At 31.1% G+C, this 15,934-nt stretch overlaps 1 protein-coding gene across 2 annotated transcripts in view; it reads right to left on the reverse strand.

The window, feature by feature from the left end:
* Nucleotides 1–950: 950 nt before the first annotated feature.
* LOC139526784 (uncharacterized) overlaps nt 951–15,934 on the reverse strand; it is a 67,872-nt gene continuing 52,888 nt past the window's right edge. The window contains exons 4-10 of one of the 2 annotated variants that reach the window (XR_011665171.1): nt 7,900–8,178; nt 7,325–7,462; nt 5,858–5,902; nt 4,125–4,198; nt 2,032–2,065; nt 1,690–1,772; nt 951–1,333 (exon numbers count right to left, since the gene is read on the reverse strand). Coding sequence is in view for 1 of the 2 variants with exons in the window: in XM_071321947.1 (XP_071178048.1) it covers nt 4,158–4,198; nt 5,858–5,902; nt 7,325–7,462; nt 7,900–8,178; nt 9,086–9,415; nt 11,255–11,557 (1,136 nt within the window). In the remaining variant the exon portion in view is untranslated. Of the gene's footprint in view, nt 1,334–1,689; nt 1,773–2,031; nt 2,066–4,079; nt 4,199–5,857; nt 5,903–7,324; nt 7,463–7,899; nt 8,179–9,085; nt 9,416–11,254; nt 11,558–15,934 lie in introns of those variants that run through there. The other variant, XM_071321947.1, reaches the window with a different exon arrangement.

The following is a 15,934-nucleotide window of genomic DNA, read 5'->3' on the forward strand; positions in this document are numbered from 1 at the left end:
TCAACTTTCAAGAGTTTATTTCAAAACAAAAACATTATTTTTTTCATTCGAGTTGATAAATATGTTTCATTTCGAAACATTTCAAAACTCACTTAACGATATTGGTTTCTCTTATTGTAGAAAGCCATACAGTGATAAATACAAGTGAAGTTGCTGAAATTTGCGTCCTTTGGTCTCTGGTTAATCGTTATCATATTTACGATCATACATTGTACCTCATTCTTCTTGATATGAGACCAATTAAAAACCAGAACATACATTTTTTTTTTAATATATGGAGTAAAGAATACGATCAAATTATCCTCGAAAATGTAAAACAAAACAACAGAGGAGTCAATACAAGCATAATTCAAAGAAAGACAGACACAAACTTTGTAAAAACCAGAAGAAAATTAGAGACCTCCGGAGTAACAGGTGCATGTAACTTCTGCCATTTTCGGAATGCTTATTACCAAGTACGCAGACGATATTTATATGATTCAATTATGAAAGGCTAACCATATTATGAAACGTGAAATTTAAAAACATTGTATGGATGATTTTTTAAGGACATAAGTAAAGTAATATTTACTCCATTCAGATGACTAAAGCAGAAGTCAATATCCTTGACGAGCATGTATCAATACATGGATTAAAAATGAATTTAGAAGATTCAACATCATAGTTAATTCAAATCTATTTTATCGTACATGTATTCAAACATCTTCAGTTATTTGTACTGATTAATAAACCTCGTACATTTGTATTGGTACCAGCTACCTACCAGGATATGCAGATGCATAAAAAAGCAAAAGAAAGGTTGGCGTTCAAACGTCAAGTAAATATTATATGATTTAATCAAATAAGGTTATCCAAAAATTAGCCATGACTTTATAAAATGTTTGGTATAAGTAATTCTGAAATATAAGCGTTTTTCATAATCCTGTTTTAGAAAATACATTCACAAAACGTTCGTTGTAAAATTTATTTTGTAGCAGACTATGTGTAACATCAAACAATAAATATTTCATAAGGACATTTGAAAACCCGTATCCTAATTCAATTACGGTGTTGGAATTCAGTCCGATTAACTTTATAAAGAAAACCGAATATTGCTAGAAATGCTATACTTGAGTTATGTTTTGGTTTTATCATCCTCCATGGGTTTTTTTTTACATTGAAGCCAGCTATTTAGTCATCATTTTCAAGCAGTATTGTCCATATCTGCATTGTATCTAAGAAAATTACCATATGAAGAAAGATAACTAGACATATCTGTAAACAAAGTATATGTAGAAGGTTTATAAGTCCAAGTTCACATATAATGCTGGATCCCTGTGATGTATTTGTTTTTCTGAAATAAATGTACAAGGTGAAAATAATTTTCAAATTAGATACAAACAAAGACAGATAAAGAGTATACATCAACGTGAAATTATTGCAACAAGACGATAGTTAACGAAAATAAATCGTATTGCTTTTTATGAAATCTAAATACGTAGGAATAAAAGAATTTGATAACATACACAAATGATAATGCACATCGTAATATGAATATTTATGTTTGACATTTTTTTCCAGGTGTCTTTTTTAGTTCCAAAGGTACAACAAGGTTGTATTATCCAACACAATATAAAATTTAAAGAATGCTTAAAAGTTTGAAACCGGTAATTTTTCTTTTTTATTTTCATGTGTAATCCTTCAACGTACCGTTGTCTGATATGTTCAAATTGTCGTAAACATAACCAGCTGTATTGCTGTATTCTTCACCAACATCTTCATAACAGTTCGCACTGTAGAAACAAAATTATAGTAAATATAATGCTAAATGTACATAATAACGCTTCGCACATTTGTTTATCAAACAGTATATATAAACAATGCTTAATGTACATAACGCTTCACAAATTTGTTTATGAAGATTAGCTTTTATCTTTAAATAGTTTAATGAAGACAAATAACTTCATTTTGAGAAAGAGATAACAAAAAAAAAACCACAAATAAACAAAAAAAAAATCATAATAGATCTGAATAAAATTTGATTGTAAATACCTTGTTTCTGGGCTCTTCTGTGGTTGATCATCATCTAGAAAATAATACATCAAACCAGTTTGTTTCAATAACATTTCAAAATATATCATAATTTGATAAAAAAAAAAATCTCTCATTTACGTTCTTATTCCGATCTATCTTTTTACAACAATGGATGTAAACCGGCACTCTCCTTGAACGCAAAAAGAATCAGTTCAGTTTCATTTTTCATTGTTTTGAATAGGATCCTGTAAAGCAGTGGTTGAAGTTTTTTGCTTTTTTTTAAATATTTGTTTTTCGTTATTTTTTATATTGATTAGACATTTAATTTACTCGTTTGAATTGTTTTGCCTTTCATATAAGTATGTGGTATGGGATTTGATCTTGTTGAAGGCCATACGTTGACATATAGTCGTTAATTTCATTTTGTCTCTTTTGTGGGAGCGGTCTTATTGGCAATTTTTTTTTATATTTAAGAAAAGGATTTTAGTTGAAACAAAGGAGCAAAAACGTTATAAAGGTCAATGTGCTTGTCTTCGAGATATTAGCCATTAGAATTTTGGCGGGAAAAAATGTCTCTTTTGATTTCTTAATGTTTTATTATTGACAAGTTTTATGTCTCAAAAACTATTAAGAAATTATAAGACTTTAACAGATGGCATCTAAATATGCAAAAGATTTATAAAAAGACAAGGGGTGTCAATGGGCAGTTTTTAAGGCACTTCAATGGATAAAACAAGAGGATTCCTAAAATATGACAAAATTTCCATAACATGACAAGCAAACTTCCTTAATTGCTGGTTCATGCATATCATTGTGTTTTCTCTGACTGTACTCACTTGCACTAAAAAGTAAAAAGGTGATACCTTCATTTTTATATATTCATTCGTGTAATGTTTTTGAGCTATTGATTTCGCTATTTCATTATGGACTTTACAATTTGAATTTTCTGGCAGTTCGGTTATTTTTGTTATTTTTTTTCTATATTTTTCATTTACGCCAGTTGTCAATAAAAAAAAGCCTGTATCTTAAATTGTCCTTCTGATTTCATTATTGATTATCAGAAAAGTTTACATCTTTATAGAATAGTGGTAATAGTGTTATAGATTAAAGTTCTATTTCGTAGAATTTATTCAACAAATGAATGTTGGCTTCTATTGAGTTTGTGGAAATTAGTGTAAAATCGGTGGTCTGTTAAATCAAAAATTAGCTAGTGAGAATACGGGTAGCATGTATTTTGCACAATGTTTTATAATAAGGAGCAAAAAGATCATTCAAATAGAAGTCACCTAAAAAGAAAAAAAATGTCACTGCCTAAATTTCCATATGACCCTGTTAATAAGTGGTAGCTTCTTCATACACAGAAACAGTAAGAGTCAAATCTGTCATTTAAATTATAGAAACGTTTTGACTAAAATGATTTCAAAACTGCTTTTTTAATATTAAAACAATCCCTTTTAAATGTAGGACGCTTTAAAGAAGTTTGAAAAAAATACAAACAGTAGACTTTCGAAATAATTTAAGATTTCTGCTGATAAGTTGGTTTCATATTTGAAAAGTATCTCCTAATTTTGGACTAAGATTAAAAGTATGTACATAAGATTCATTTCATAAATTAGAAAGCAATAGAACTTTTCATGAACTACATTTTAAAGTAACTACTGAAGAAGTAATTAAATCAATGCATAAACATTGAAGAATCCTTTATGTGCTCAATACATGTTATATTTTAATTGTTGTTCTAAATTAGATTGTCCTACATTGGCCATGGTGTAGTCTTAATTTGTTGGAAAATGTTTTATTTCCAATTGCCTTTAAGGTATATCCTCCAAATTAAAATATTCTTTTTGTGGTTTTTGTAATAATTGATGTAAAGATAGACGTCAAAATCTAATTATACTTGAAACAATAGATGTATAAAAACGAATTCAAATTAATGAATGTATTATACCTTTAGTTGACCGTGAATTCGTTATGATACATTTATATTCAAATCTTAAACGAATATATTACCATCTTGTCATACTGTGTCTCAGTATTTAGTGTAACTACAAGATTAAGACATCATGTTAACAAGTTTGATTCAGCAATGACTATATTAGTTCACTACTTACCCGTCTTACCCGTTTTACCCGTTCTAAGATCTCCTAATTCATTATAGAAATGTTTGTCCGTCTGTGGCGTTTCTCTATAAATAAATACAAATACTTGAAATTATAGCTTGAATTTCAATTGTAAATAAAAAAAAAAAATAAGCAATACTGTTATTGTACGATTTATTTAAGGACTATTTAACACGCCATTAATCATATGAAATTAGAAAAAATATTTTGTTTCAATGTTGAAATCCCACACTTACCACGGCATATTCGATAGTCTCGTTTTTCGATATTCACAAGGTCAATTTCTTTGTATAATGCAAAAATTTTAAACTATTATTAAGACCATAATCTTAATGAGATATTATGAATTGTCCATGACGTTTATACGAGATATCGTTCACTTCAGTTGTTCATCACGTTCGATTATATTCGATAAGTCAAGTCTAAGGCAAATGTGTGACCATGCAAGAGGACAATATAAAACAATTCAGACTAGAAACGAAACAACTAATATCCCAATCTAGAAAATTAGATGCCTCTTAAACTTTATCAGTGTTTATTATACATATGATGGGTATATTTACTTTTATTTTTTTTGGTTGAGTAAGTCTGTAGTTTTTCTATGTTGTGTCTTGTATACTATTTTTTGTCGGGTTGTCTTTTTATTTTTTAGCCATGGCATTGTCAGTTTAGTTTCAATCTATTATTTTGACTGTCCCTCTGGTATCTTTCGCCCCGCTTTTAAGCCATTTTGATTAATATTTTAGCATGTTTATAGTGTGTCTTTCTGTGTTGTAATGTTAAACTGCCATTTCAGATGAGAATAAAGGTTCACACCTGTTAAAATGTTAAAGCCACCTGTCTTATGTCAGGAACCTATTGTTTAGTTGTTGTTGATCATTCATAAACGCTTCTAGTTTCTCCTTTTTATATATAGTTTAGACTGTTGATTTCCTGTTTGCGTTGTTTTTACACAAGTCATTTTAAGACTATTTCTATCTTGTTGTTCGATGTGAGCCATCAATTCATATAGAAGGCTGTACTTTGTCTTAGTTTTTACATATTGTGACTTTCATGTGGAGTTGTCTTATTGGCACACATTTCTTATCTTATTATTTCTATGTTATTTTAAGATGAGTATCGAAGCACTGACTGCTGAGCTCAATAGAAGATACTATACTTAATCTAAAAGAGTTGATACACAATCGAATGTCTGCTCTAGTTCAAATAATCAGACAATGTGTACTACAGGACAGGAGCTTGACCTCCATGTAATGTACGAACTTTACATTACAAGGAATTCATTAACTGAGTTATAAAGGGGACCACTGCAATATACACCTCAATAGATTTCCGGTCAGCATCACCAATTGGTTGGTTTTTTTCAATTCACTGGTGACATGTATTAGCTGTTTGTGATATAAAGATATCGATATAGTCGTCATGTCTATTATTACCAATTGTATGTTATTCCCAATTTTGACATCCCTACAGAGTCTTGATTCAAATGACGGATGCTGCATGCATAGCAAGAGACGTTTATCCTGTCGACACACCCAGTCTCTCTCCTTTTATATGTCATTCATTTCCCTCAGTTTATGTCGATTATCTTGATTTCTCTATAGCTAAATGATGTACGAAATTTGAATACCAATAACAACTGTCGCCTTAATTTAGACATTTTACATAGTCGTATAAAGTAGTTGTTATCAAACTTATCAGTATAAGATAAACCAGTTTTTTACCTTGGCACATGAAGTTCTGTTTCATAAACTCGCTGTTGCTCTGTTCTATAGAAAGAAAAACAATATTGTGAGAGAAAAAAAACATGCATTGATGTTCCTTGATCTTGATATTTATATCTTTAACAGGAAGCTTAATGATTATTGATTATCAATTGTTCGATTGTGAAAATACATAATAAGATGTAGTTCGTTCCCATGTCATTGTATTATAGTTGCTTCAGAACTCACATTTTTAAGCATTTCATGTATGAATGGTAATTTTCTACCCTTTCATCCACATTATTAAAACAAGATGTTTTTTGTTTAATGTTTGGTGGTGTCAAACATGTACAGCTTACTAGATATGTCTGCATCATTCTCACAGCCAAATGTATACAACATAAATGCTTGATCACTGTTTAATTTACTGCTATGTTTAAACTAATGATTTCAATACATGTGTAAGAGTTGTCTCCCATATACCAGGTCTACCCTCTTAAGTATATAATAAACTTCATTTTAAAAAGATCTCACGAAATGTCATATTAAAAAAACATTTGATTTATACCCGCGAGCCCCCTTTATTGAATGTTTCGCTTGCATATCAGAAACTGCTAGTAGTCCTTTGTTAAAATACGTATTTAGTTTCTTGTGCTACCTACTCTGACATCAAACTTCTTGTGAACTGAGTGACACTGTTCGTGTTGCTGTGTGTTTCTTAATTCTACATTAGCTAGAAGTAAAAAGGAGGGTTGAGATCTCTCAAAAATATATTAACCCCGCCGCATATGTGCGCCTGTCAAATTCAGGAACCTCTAACATTTGTTAGTTATGTACGTATCTTTTTAATTGTTGGTTTATCAACATGTTTTGAAGTTAGGAGTGACGTCACATTTCTGAACAAGTGCACATTTTTGTTTAGGGGCCAGCTCTAGTCTCTTGGTATGGGATTTTCTAAATGTGTTGAAGAACTATTGTTGAATGGTTTTTTTTCTGTTTTTCTGTCGGGTTGTAGTCTCGTTGACACATCCCCGTTTCCATTGTAAAGTTTTAAACCTTATAAATCTTCATTACCTATGTGTTCTGTATTTATTCAATTGTTTCTTTTGTTGTTGTGTTCGTGTTTACGTGTACCCGACCGTGAGATGTTTGGATATGTTATGACAAATAATTTTGATATCTTTGAATGGTCAGCTATTTGATCAGATGAACATTTATTATACAATGCATCTTAACATTGACAATAAGAGTTTTGTTGCAATCGTTCGTAAAAATATTACATATACATTAAAATGTAACGTGTAAGCTTTTGTGAATGTTTATAACATAACGTTTCATAATCCATTGTGATATAAGGCCATTTTTCAAATTATGTGCACTCTACAAATTGTAATACTCATTAGACAATTAGAATATATGCTCAGTTTAACAATTAAAAGAAGTCCCGATGTAGAGGTTTTATCAATGTATTCTGCACATTAAGTATACCTTTTTTCTTGGACAGTCGACGTTTTCTGAACAAAAAAATATTCAAAATGGTAACCCCGATTATAAAGATGGTAACAGCAATCCCTGTTCCTGCTCCAACTGCAGCATTATTAACTGCATCTCCATGCCATTGTACAACTGCAATTAGAAAACACTAAGTAAAAGTGACAAAAAGGGATAATAAACAAGACCCGTACATATTATTGCTTTATAAAAAGTACGCCATACTATTCGTCGCTAATGGACACAGGCATGTTCCATTTTTTTTTATATAAGTTGAAACAATGTAAATTCTATAAAAAGTTCGAAAAATTCATAGATTTTGTAAATAATAATTTCACCAACAAACTATCACGAAAAGATCAGCATTTATGCAAGACAACAAACAAAATAAGGTATTAAAAAAGCACCAATGCAAAATCAAGTTTAAGGATAAACCATGATGGAGATGAAAAAAAATATTGCACACAATTTTCTTATGAATGAAAATCTTCTGACTTCCATCACAAAGACAAATATCGAATAAATCGTAGATTTGTTTTGAATTTTTATTGTTACGGTAGATTTTTACTTACATTGTACATTGACATTAAATATTTCCTCGGATGATCTATTCTTCGTTGGATGTCCTTGCGCTGTTATAGTGTTCATAGCATGACACGTGTAGTTATCACTAGACACTCTTTGGATGCCTCTTATTGTAAGGTTCCTACCATGATATATGAATTCGGGTTTATTTTGACGTGTCCACCATACAGATATAGGATCTGGATTGGCATTTATTGTAGGGTCAATGTTCAAATTACTCCCTTCTGTAATGTTGTAATCTGGTATTTCTAAAATGACTGGTTTGACTATAGCGATAAATTTGGAAATTGTTTGAATTGTGAACACCTTTCTCATGAAATGGTAATGAAATCACGGTAACAATGATAACATCGTTGTACAGTAAGAATACGTTTCAAAAAATTGTACAAACAATTTGCTGCATTGGTACAGACTGTCGATATTAAACGAAGATATATGGATATTTACGTTTTGAGATTAACTATGTTTATAATTTATAAACACAAGGAAGCTATTAAACCAAGAGTTCCAAATGGTGGAGTTGAAATCATCCCTTCGTAAATTTTACAGGCACAACCACGAGTTGATTGACTGTTACAGAATAACCGATTCACAAATGATATCGGATATGTTCCTTACGTCGTACCTACAAACCTTTCATGAATTTGACCTACCGAATTAGACTATTTACCGGATTTGTTATAACATGAGTAACACGACGAGTGCCACATGTGGAGCAGGATCTGCATACGCTTTCCGGAGTACCTGAGATCAAAGTTTTTGGTGGGATTCGTGTTGCTTATTCTTTAGTTTTCTATGTTGTGTCATGAGTAAGATTTGTTTGTCTGTTTTTCTTTTTCATTTGTAGCCATGGCGTTGACAGTTTATTTTCGATTTATGAGTTTGACTGTCCTTCTGGTATTTTTCGTCCCTCTTTTATAGCTTTTATGATTTTTTAGTTTGTCTTATGCAGTTTGAATAACAAAATACCAATTGGTAATATGGAAATATATAAAGATGTTGTTAAATTTCGAGAGGCATAAGATCCAAATCAAAGAATTACCAACTATATTTGTATAAAATACATCTATTTCTATTATAAAATACAGCCACTGTTTTTTTGTGAAAAACATATTTATCTGACTCTTTAGAGCATCTTTTACATTTCGATATCATGCTATTGTGTATACATACATAAGATATTCAACATTTTGTCTTGTGATCGGACACTTGTTTCATCTAAATTAGAAGCTGTGCAGTAAATTGTCTTCCCAATGTCAGTAATATGACCAATGTATATCAAAACACTTGATGATATCACTTTGCCATTACATCCTTGATTGCACGTATTAGGCTTAACAACAGCATCATCAGTTATGTTCACACCAGACATAAACCAATGGATCCTTGATGACGGTCGACCTTCACCAGTTGTACAAGTAAACTGCTGGTTTGAACCAGACAAAATGTCTATTGGATTCATATCATTTGGAATTGCTTTTAACTTGACTTGTTTAATCGGAACTGAAATACACAAAAAAGGAAGGAGATGTGTACAAACGGGAAATAATATAACGATACGACATATTCAGTTGTTAGTTAGATAGCTTTATGTTTGTAAGTTAGTTCAAAAACGTGCATTTGAACTTAGCTGCGTCGAATACGATATGGAAACCATCGGCCTTATGCAAATGAATATCAATACATCTGGCAGCTTATTTCGGGTTTGAAAAAAATATATACATAAAGTCTGTAACTTTTTCTAAATTGAATTTCTAAAACGACCCAAAAAAACTGAAAAAAAATCCATCATGTTATTTTGTTTTTGAATGTTCCCAAATCGATTAAAGTTTTCTACATGTAAATGTACTTTAGAACATGCATCAGTCCAACATCGTCAATTTCGATAAGACGTGTCACGGTACTTGTCTATCCCAAATTCATGTATTTGGTTTTGATGTTATATATATATGTTATATTTGTTATTCTCGTGGGATTTTGTCTATATGTGTTACATTTTAGTGTTATGTCGTTGTTCTCCTCTTATATTTAATGCGTTTCCCTCGGTTTTGGTTTGTTATCCCGATTTTGTTTTTTGTCCATGGATTTATGAGTTTTGAACAGCGGTATACTACTGTTGCCTTTATCTATTGCCGCAGCTCAAATATATTAAGCTCACTGGAATGAATAGTTTAATATTAGCATAACATATGATTTGCAAACAAATTTCTTTGATTGATACCAGCGATGAAGATCTAGTATAACGTTGTATATTAGTTATCTTTTTAACACCAGACACAACATTTTAACAAACATATCGGGATAGAATCTGGCTCGTTGTTATTTAAACGTCATTTGGTAATTGTTGTACTCTCGTTTTCAACTTATGTAAATAAACTGCAAACTCTTAATTGGTCTTATACTGTTTATTCAACCGATTTGTTGTGAATTGCTTAATAATAACCATTAATGCATTTTCATAATAATTCATATGTCAAAATGCCAGATTATGATTAGTTAATACACAGGCAATCAATTAAAATTTCCCATAGAAATTTAAAAAATACTGTATACCTTTCTCGGAGACGTTAATCATTTTGTTTTTTTCAAATACATGTACAACTGAGTATTTTGTACAAGACGTTATGGTCTACTAATTTGAGTTTGAAACTTAATAGACAGTAATAAAAACACATTTAGTATGATAAATTGTATAACGTATAACTGAAAAGGTTATAGAACAAAATGTAAACCCTAGAAAAGACATTGTCAACCTTGACCTCGTCTCGTTTATGATTTTTGAACACTGGTATACCTCTGTTGCCTTTATTTAGCAATGTTTTCTCGGGGTAACAATTCGCCCTATCATCCTCCAAACTCTGTGTTATTCTTATAATATCTGGAAAATCCATGTCGTATTGTGTTTATTATTACAAGGACACTGTTATACTTTATTTTCAACTTATGTAAATAAACTGCAAATTCTTTATTGGTCATGTACTATTCATTCTGGAGCTGAAAATGTTGTTAATTTTCTTTGAGTACATGTAGTTTTATAAAAATGATTTCAATGTAACAATTGAAGTATTACGTACTGCTGTAAACTAGGATGAACAACCATTTAAATGAATGCTAATGTACATAAGGTTAAAAAGTATACTTTCTGCTTATCTAATTCAAAGAAACAAACTTACTATAAAAGATATTATTCTTACTTTGAATTGAATAAAACAAGATAATTATCCTTCACAATTATATTATATTTAAGACCATAGAAGTGTAAGGTATTGTATCATAATTTTTTTTTTATCATTACAGGTATGCTGTTTGCATATCAACGTATCGCTATCGTACTGTACTTACCATTGACATTTAACAGCACCTCATTTGAGGGTTCACCGTAATAATAATCTTTACACATCCATTGAGATCCGTGTAAGGTTTCTATATCAAATGTTCCAGGTACAGTCAAGGTGACGGTTGTATCGCTACAAGTACACGTGAAGTTTTCATTGTAACCATACAATCTGCAATGTCTTCGAAATCTACATTCAAATGCGTTATCTCTTGATATAGTTAGGTCATATTCGATTGAAGTGAAATAGCAAGTGAAATTAAAGTCCATTCCAGTAGTAGCCTTGTCAGAGGATGTTGTCAATATATATGCTACAACAAATTAACAATTCTTTAACTATTATTAATGCAGTAATGCACAGTGTCAGTTATACTAACAGTTGATCAGTTCTTTTAAGTTCTGAATACAATTGATGGGTTGGGCTGTGTTGTTTTAATAAACTGTGATAAAAAGATAATTACGGCCCCAAATATATCATAACTCCCTCTCTCCTTTCTTCTTGTTGTACATTAATTTATCGAACATACTGTATTTAGTGTCAACGCATACTTAGAATTATCTAGCGAATTGATTACACTTTTTTTCGGGTTTCAAACTAGAGGATGTCTCGATGATCTAGATCTATGTGCATCATCAACAATTGATTAACGATTTCGCATAACTGTATTTTTTTATGTAGATGTTGTCTTGCTGATAAGTTTTGCTTTTTAAAGTGTCTGTCTATATTGTTAGAAAATAGTCATAAAAGTCGTCCACAAAATCCAACAAGGAGTCGACTAGCAAGAGAACACATTTGTTCAGTTAGTAGTACATTTCTTTTAGACAATCAATTAAAATTTTAAAAAGCGAACCTGCTCTATCGCAAAAAAAACCCACATTTTTATTACAATGTAGTGCACTAATTCTGGAAAAAAAAATATCAAAATTATAAAAAAAAAAATACAAGCTCTAACTTAAAATAAGGACAATTCTATTTTTAGGTCTTTAATCAATTTGACAGCTTCAGACACATCAATTTTTTATTACTTTATTCAACTTGACCATATCACTAATTTATATAAAAATTCATCAGCCATTTTTTTTACATGTAAAATTGAGAATGGAAATGGGGAATGTGTCAAAGAGACAACAACCCGCCCAAATAAAAAACAACAGCAGAGGGTCACCAACAGGTCTTCAATGTAGCGAGAAATTCCCGCACCCGGAGGCGTCCTTCAGCTGGCCCCTAAACAAATATATACTAGTCCAGTGATAATGAACGCCATACTAATTTCCAAATTGTACACAAGAAACTAAAATTAAAATAATACAAGACTAACAAAGGCCAGAGGCTCCTGACTTGGGACAGGCGCAAAAATGCGGCGGGGTTAAACAAGTTTGTGAGATTTCAACCCTCCCCCTATACCTCTAACCAATGTAGGAAAGTAAACGCATAACAATACGCACATTAAAATTCAGTTCAAGAGAAATCCGAGTCTGATGTCAGAAGATGTAACCAAAGAAAATAAACAAAATGACAATAATACATAAATAACAACAGACTACTAGCAGTTAACTGACATGCCAGCTCCAGACTTCAACTAAACTGACTGAAAGATTATGATTTCATCATATGAACATCAGGCACAATCCTTCCCGTTAGGGGTTTAGTATCATATCATCATAACATATATGAGAAGAACATAACCCGTATCATGCCAACAACTGTTTTTAGAATAAATGTGTTTAGTTCCGATGCAAAGACCTTATCAGTGACTCAATATTAACGCCAAAATATGCAATCTTTAATGACTTGACAACAGTATCGTAATTATATCCCTTCTCAATAAGTCTATTCAAAGGTTTTGTAAGTTTCTGAGGTGAATACTGACACCTTTGTGCTTTATAAAGAATATTACCATAAAAAATTGGATGTGAAATACCTAAATGTATTAGAAGTCTGCATGTTGAGCTATATTTACGAATGATGTCTTTATACCGATGATAAAATTTAGTAAATGTTTTGACTAGTTTGTGATATCGAAAACCTTGGTGTAATAATTTTTCAGTAATACATAAATTTCTCTCGTTAAAATCTAAAACATTGTTACATACACGAGCGAATCGTACAAGTTGAGATACATAAACACCGTAAGATGGTGACAAGGGAACGTCACCATCTAAAAACGGATAATTAACGATAGGAAATGAAAAATCATCCCTTTTATCATAAATTTTAGTATTCAGCTTTCCATTAGTGATATAGATATCAAGATCGAGAAAAGGGCAGTGGTCATTGTTAGTATTAGCTTTATTTAAAGTAAGTTCAACAGGATAAACATTAATATACATACTGAAGTCGTCATTATTGTAACTCATAACAATACAAAAACAGGTCCGAAATAAGTGGTGCACAGTTAGTCCCCATTGGAATTCCGATAATCTGACGATATACGGAATCCCCAAAGCGAACAAAAATGTTATCTAGTAAAAATTCAAGGGCATATATAGTATCAAAGCATGTCCAATTAACATAGTTTTTTTGTTTATTGCTACTAAAAAATGACCTAAAAGAGTTTGAACATATATATTCACATTCTGATTTTTTGAATGCCCATTTAATTAGGTGTGTGATTTGTTTCTTAATGAGAATGTGAGGCAATGTGGTATACAGGGTAGAAAAATCAAAACTCTGAACAGATTCAAAATCACCAATATAAGCATGCAATTTATCAAGTACTTCCAACGAGTTCTTGACACTCCAAAAGTAATTTATTTCACTATTTTCGAAGGCCTTATTTGAACAATTTATTATCAGGTTTTTAATTGTACCAAGTGTGCTGGTAAGAAGAATAGACAATTTAGTAGTTGAACAATGGCTTGAAGACGAAATAAATCTATATTTGTAAGGGGTTTTGTGTAGCTTCGGAAGCCAATACATAGTTGGGACTTTCATTGTATTTGGCTCTGCTTGTAAAGCGGTGCCTAAAAGTTTATGTTTGTTACAGATTTCGTTTTCTGAAAATGGAGTAAGTCGGAATGTTGGTGAATTGGTGATTTCCTTTTTCAGAACCTCAATGTAAAATTTACGTCAAACAATAATAATATTATTAGCAGCTTTATCTGCCGGGACAAAAACAAATTCCTTGGCTAGTTCTTTTAGAATATGTTTGATACGAGAAATAGGTTTATTGTTGTTATTGTTTATAGTAAAATGTTCTTTAAAATGTTGAATACGTATATCAACTATCTTCATTACTGAATTAAAAAAAGAGTCCAAAGATTTTTTGTCAGCTTTTTCCCGTTTTATCCATTTCATACAGTAAGTATGCAGTGAGTCGTGGATGATATTACGACACTCATTCCAATTAATAATTGACGGGGGACGATATTTAGGTCCTTTACTGAGGAATGATTTTAACTCTCGGTCTTGAACGATGTTAAGATCTCTTGTTATAACATGGGAAATGGGTCCATAAATATATTCGGAATTACTGCAATTACATGAAGTAGGTGTATTTTCACTGATATTAACATCTTTACACAATTGACTATAGTTAAACACAAATTTCCGGGTAGATTTCTTGTAAATATAACAAATAAGAGGTAGCTCAGTATTGTCAAAATATCCAAGAATTTGTTCTTTAACAGAATCATGAGAATGGTCGTTAAATATACCGGCAATATTTACAAAATCAAAGCCTTTATTGACATACTTAATTTTAATAAAATGTTTTTTATGATCTTCAGGGCGATTAATTTTGGGAAATAATTTAGAATAACAATATGCCATAATAATTTGAACAATTTCATACTTAGGACTGCTATATGAAATTGTGTTGCAATCCTCCAAAATTTTATTTAACTTATTAACCGGTAACGAACAGAGTTTTGTTAACAGATAATGTCTGCCGTTGTTTTTTGAAATAGAAATTAGGTCCGAAATATTGGTATGATTGGCCCGAAATTTTCTTTGATTGCGATTTGTTCTACGACCGTGAGAACGTTTTTTACGAACAGTTTTAGAAACTATATCCAAAATGTTAACGGAATTGGTTCTAGATATATTACCAATTCCCATGATATTATCATTTAGACCGAGAGGGTAAACTGTCTGTAATTTTTTAATCCAATTTAATTCAATTATTTTCCGTGATCGTACAAACTTTGAATGCGATTCACCAGGCTGCTTATTTACTACTTCTAAAGGTTGAACTGCTAAATATTTAAAAGGATGGTTGTGCTTCTTAAGGTGTTGGTAAATGATACTTTTGAATTTATTGGGTCTTTTAAAACGATACAGATGTTCTTGAATGCGCTTAGATAAATATCGTCCAGTTTCTCCTACGTACTGAATACCACACCCCGGTTTGTTTCATGTGAGTAAATAAATAATACTGTTTGTTCTTCAAGTTATATCAGTTTCAAAATTTAAAGAAAATGTGCGACCATTAAACGTGGACCTTACCGTATTGTTGGTGGAAAGACGGGGACATGTAAGTCATTTTTTGGCATGACACTTATCGATAGAAGGGTAACCACGATTTTTATTGTTAAAAATGTTAGCGATGGTAGTATTTTTAGATAACCGATTTTGAAGATTGAGACGTGTGAATACCCTTTGAACAAGTTTAGTATTTAGTAATTTTCCATTTCTAAGCTTCATAATTGTTTTGTTAGTGAATTATATAATAAAGGAGCAAAGATTG

Source organism: Mytilus edulis, chromosome 6, assembly GCF_963676685.1.
Source record: "Mytilus edulis chromosome 6, xbMytEdul2.2, whole genome shotgun sequence".
In the NCBI taxonomy this organism is placed as follows: Eukaryota; Metazoa; Mollusca; class Bivalvia; order Mytilida; family Mytilidae; genus Mytilus; species Mytilus edulis.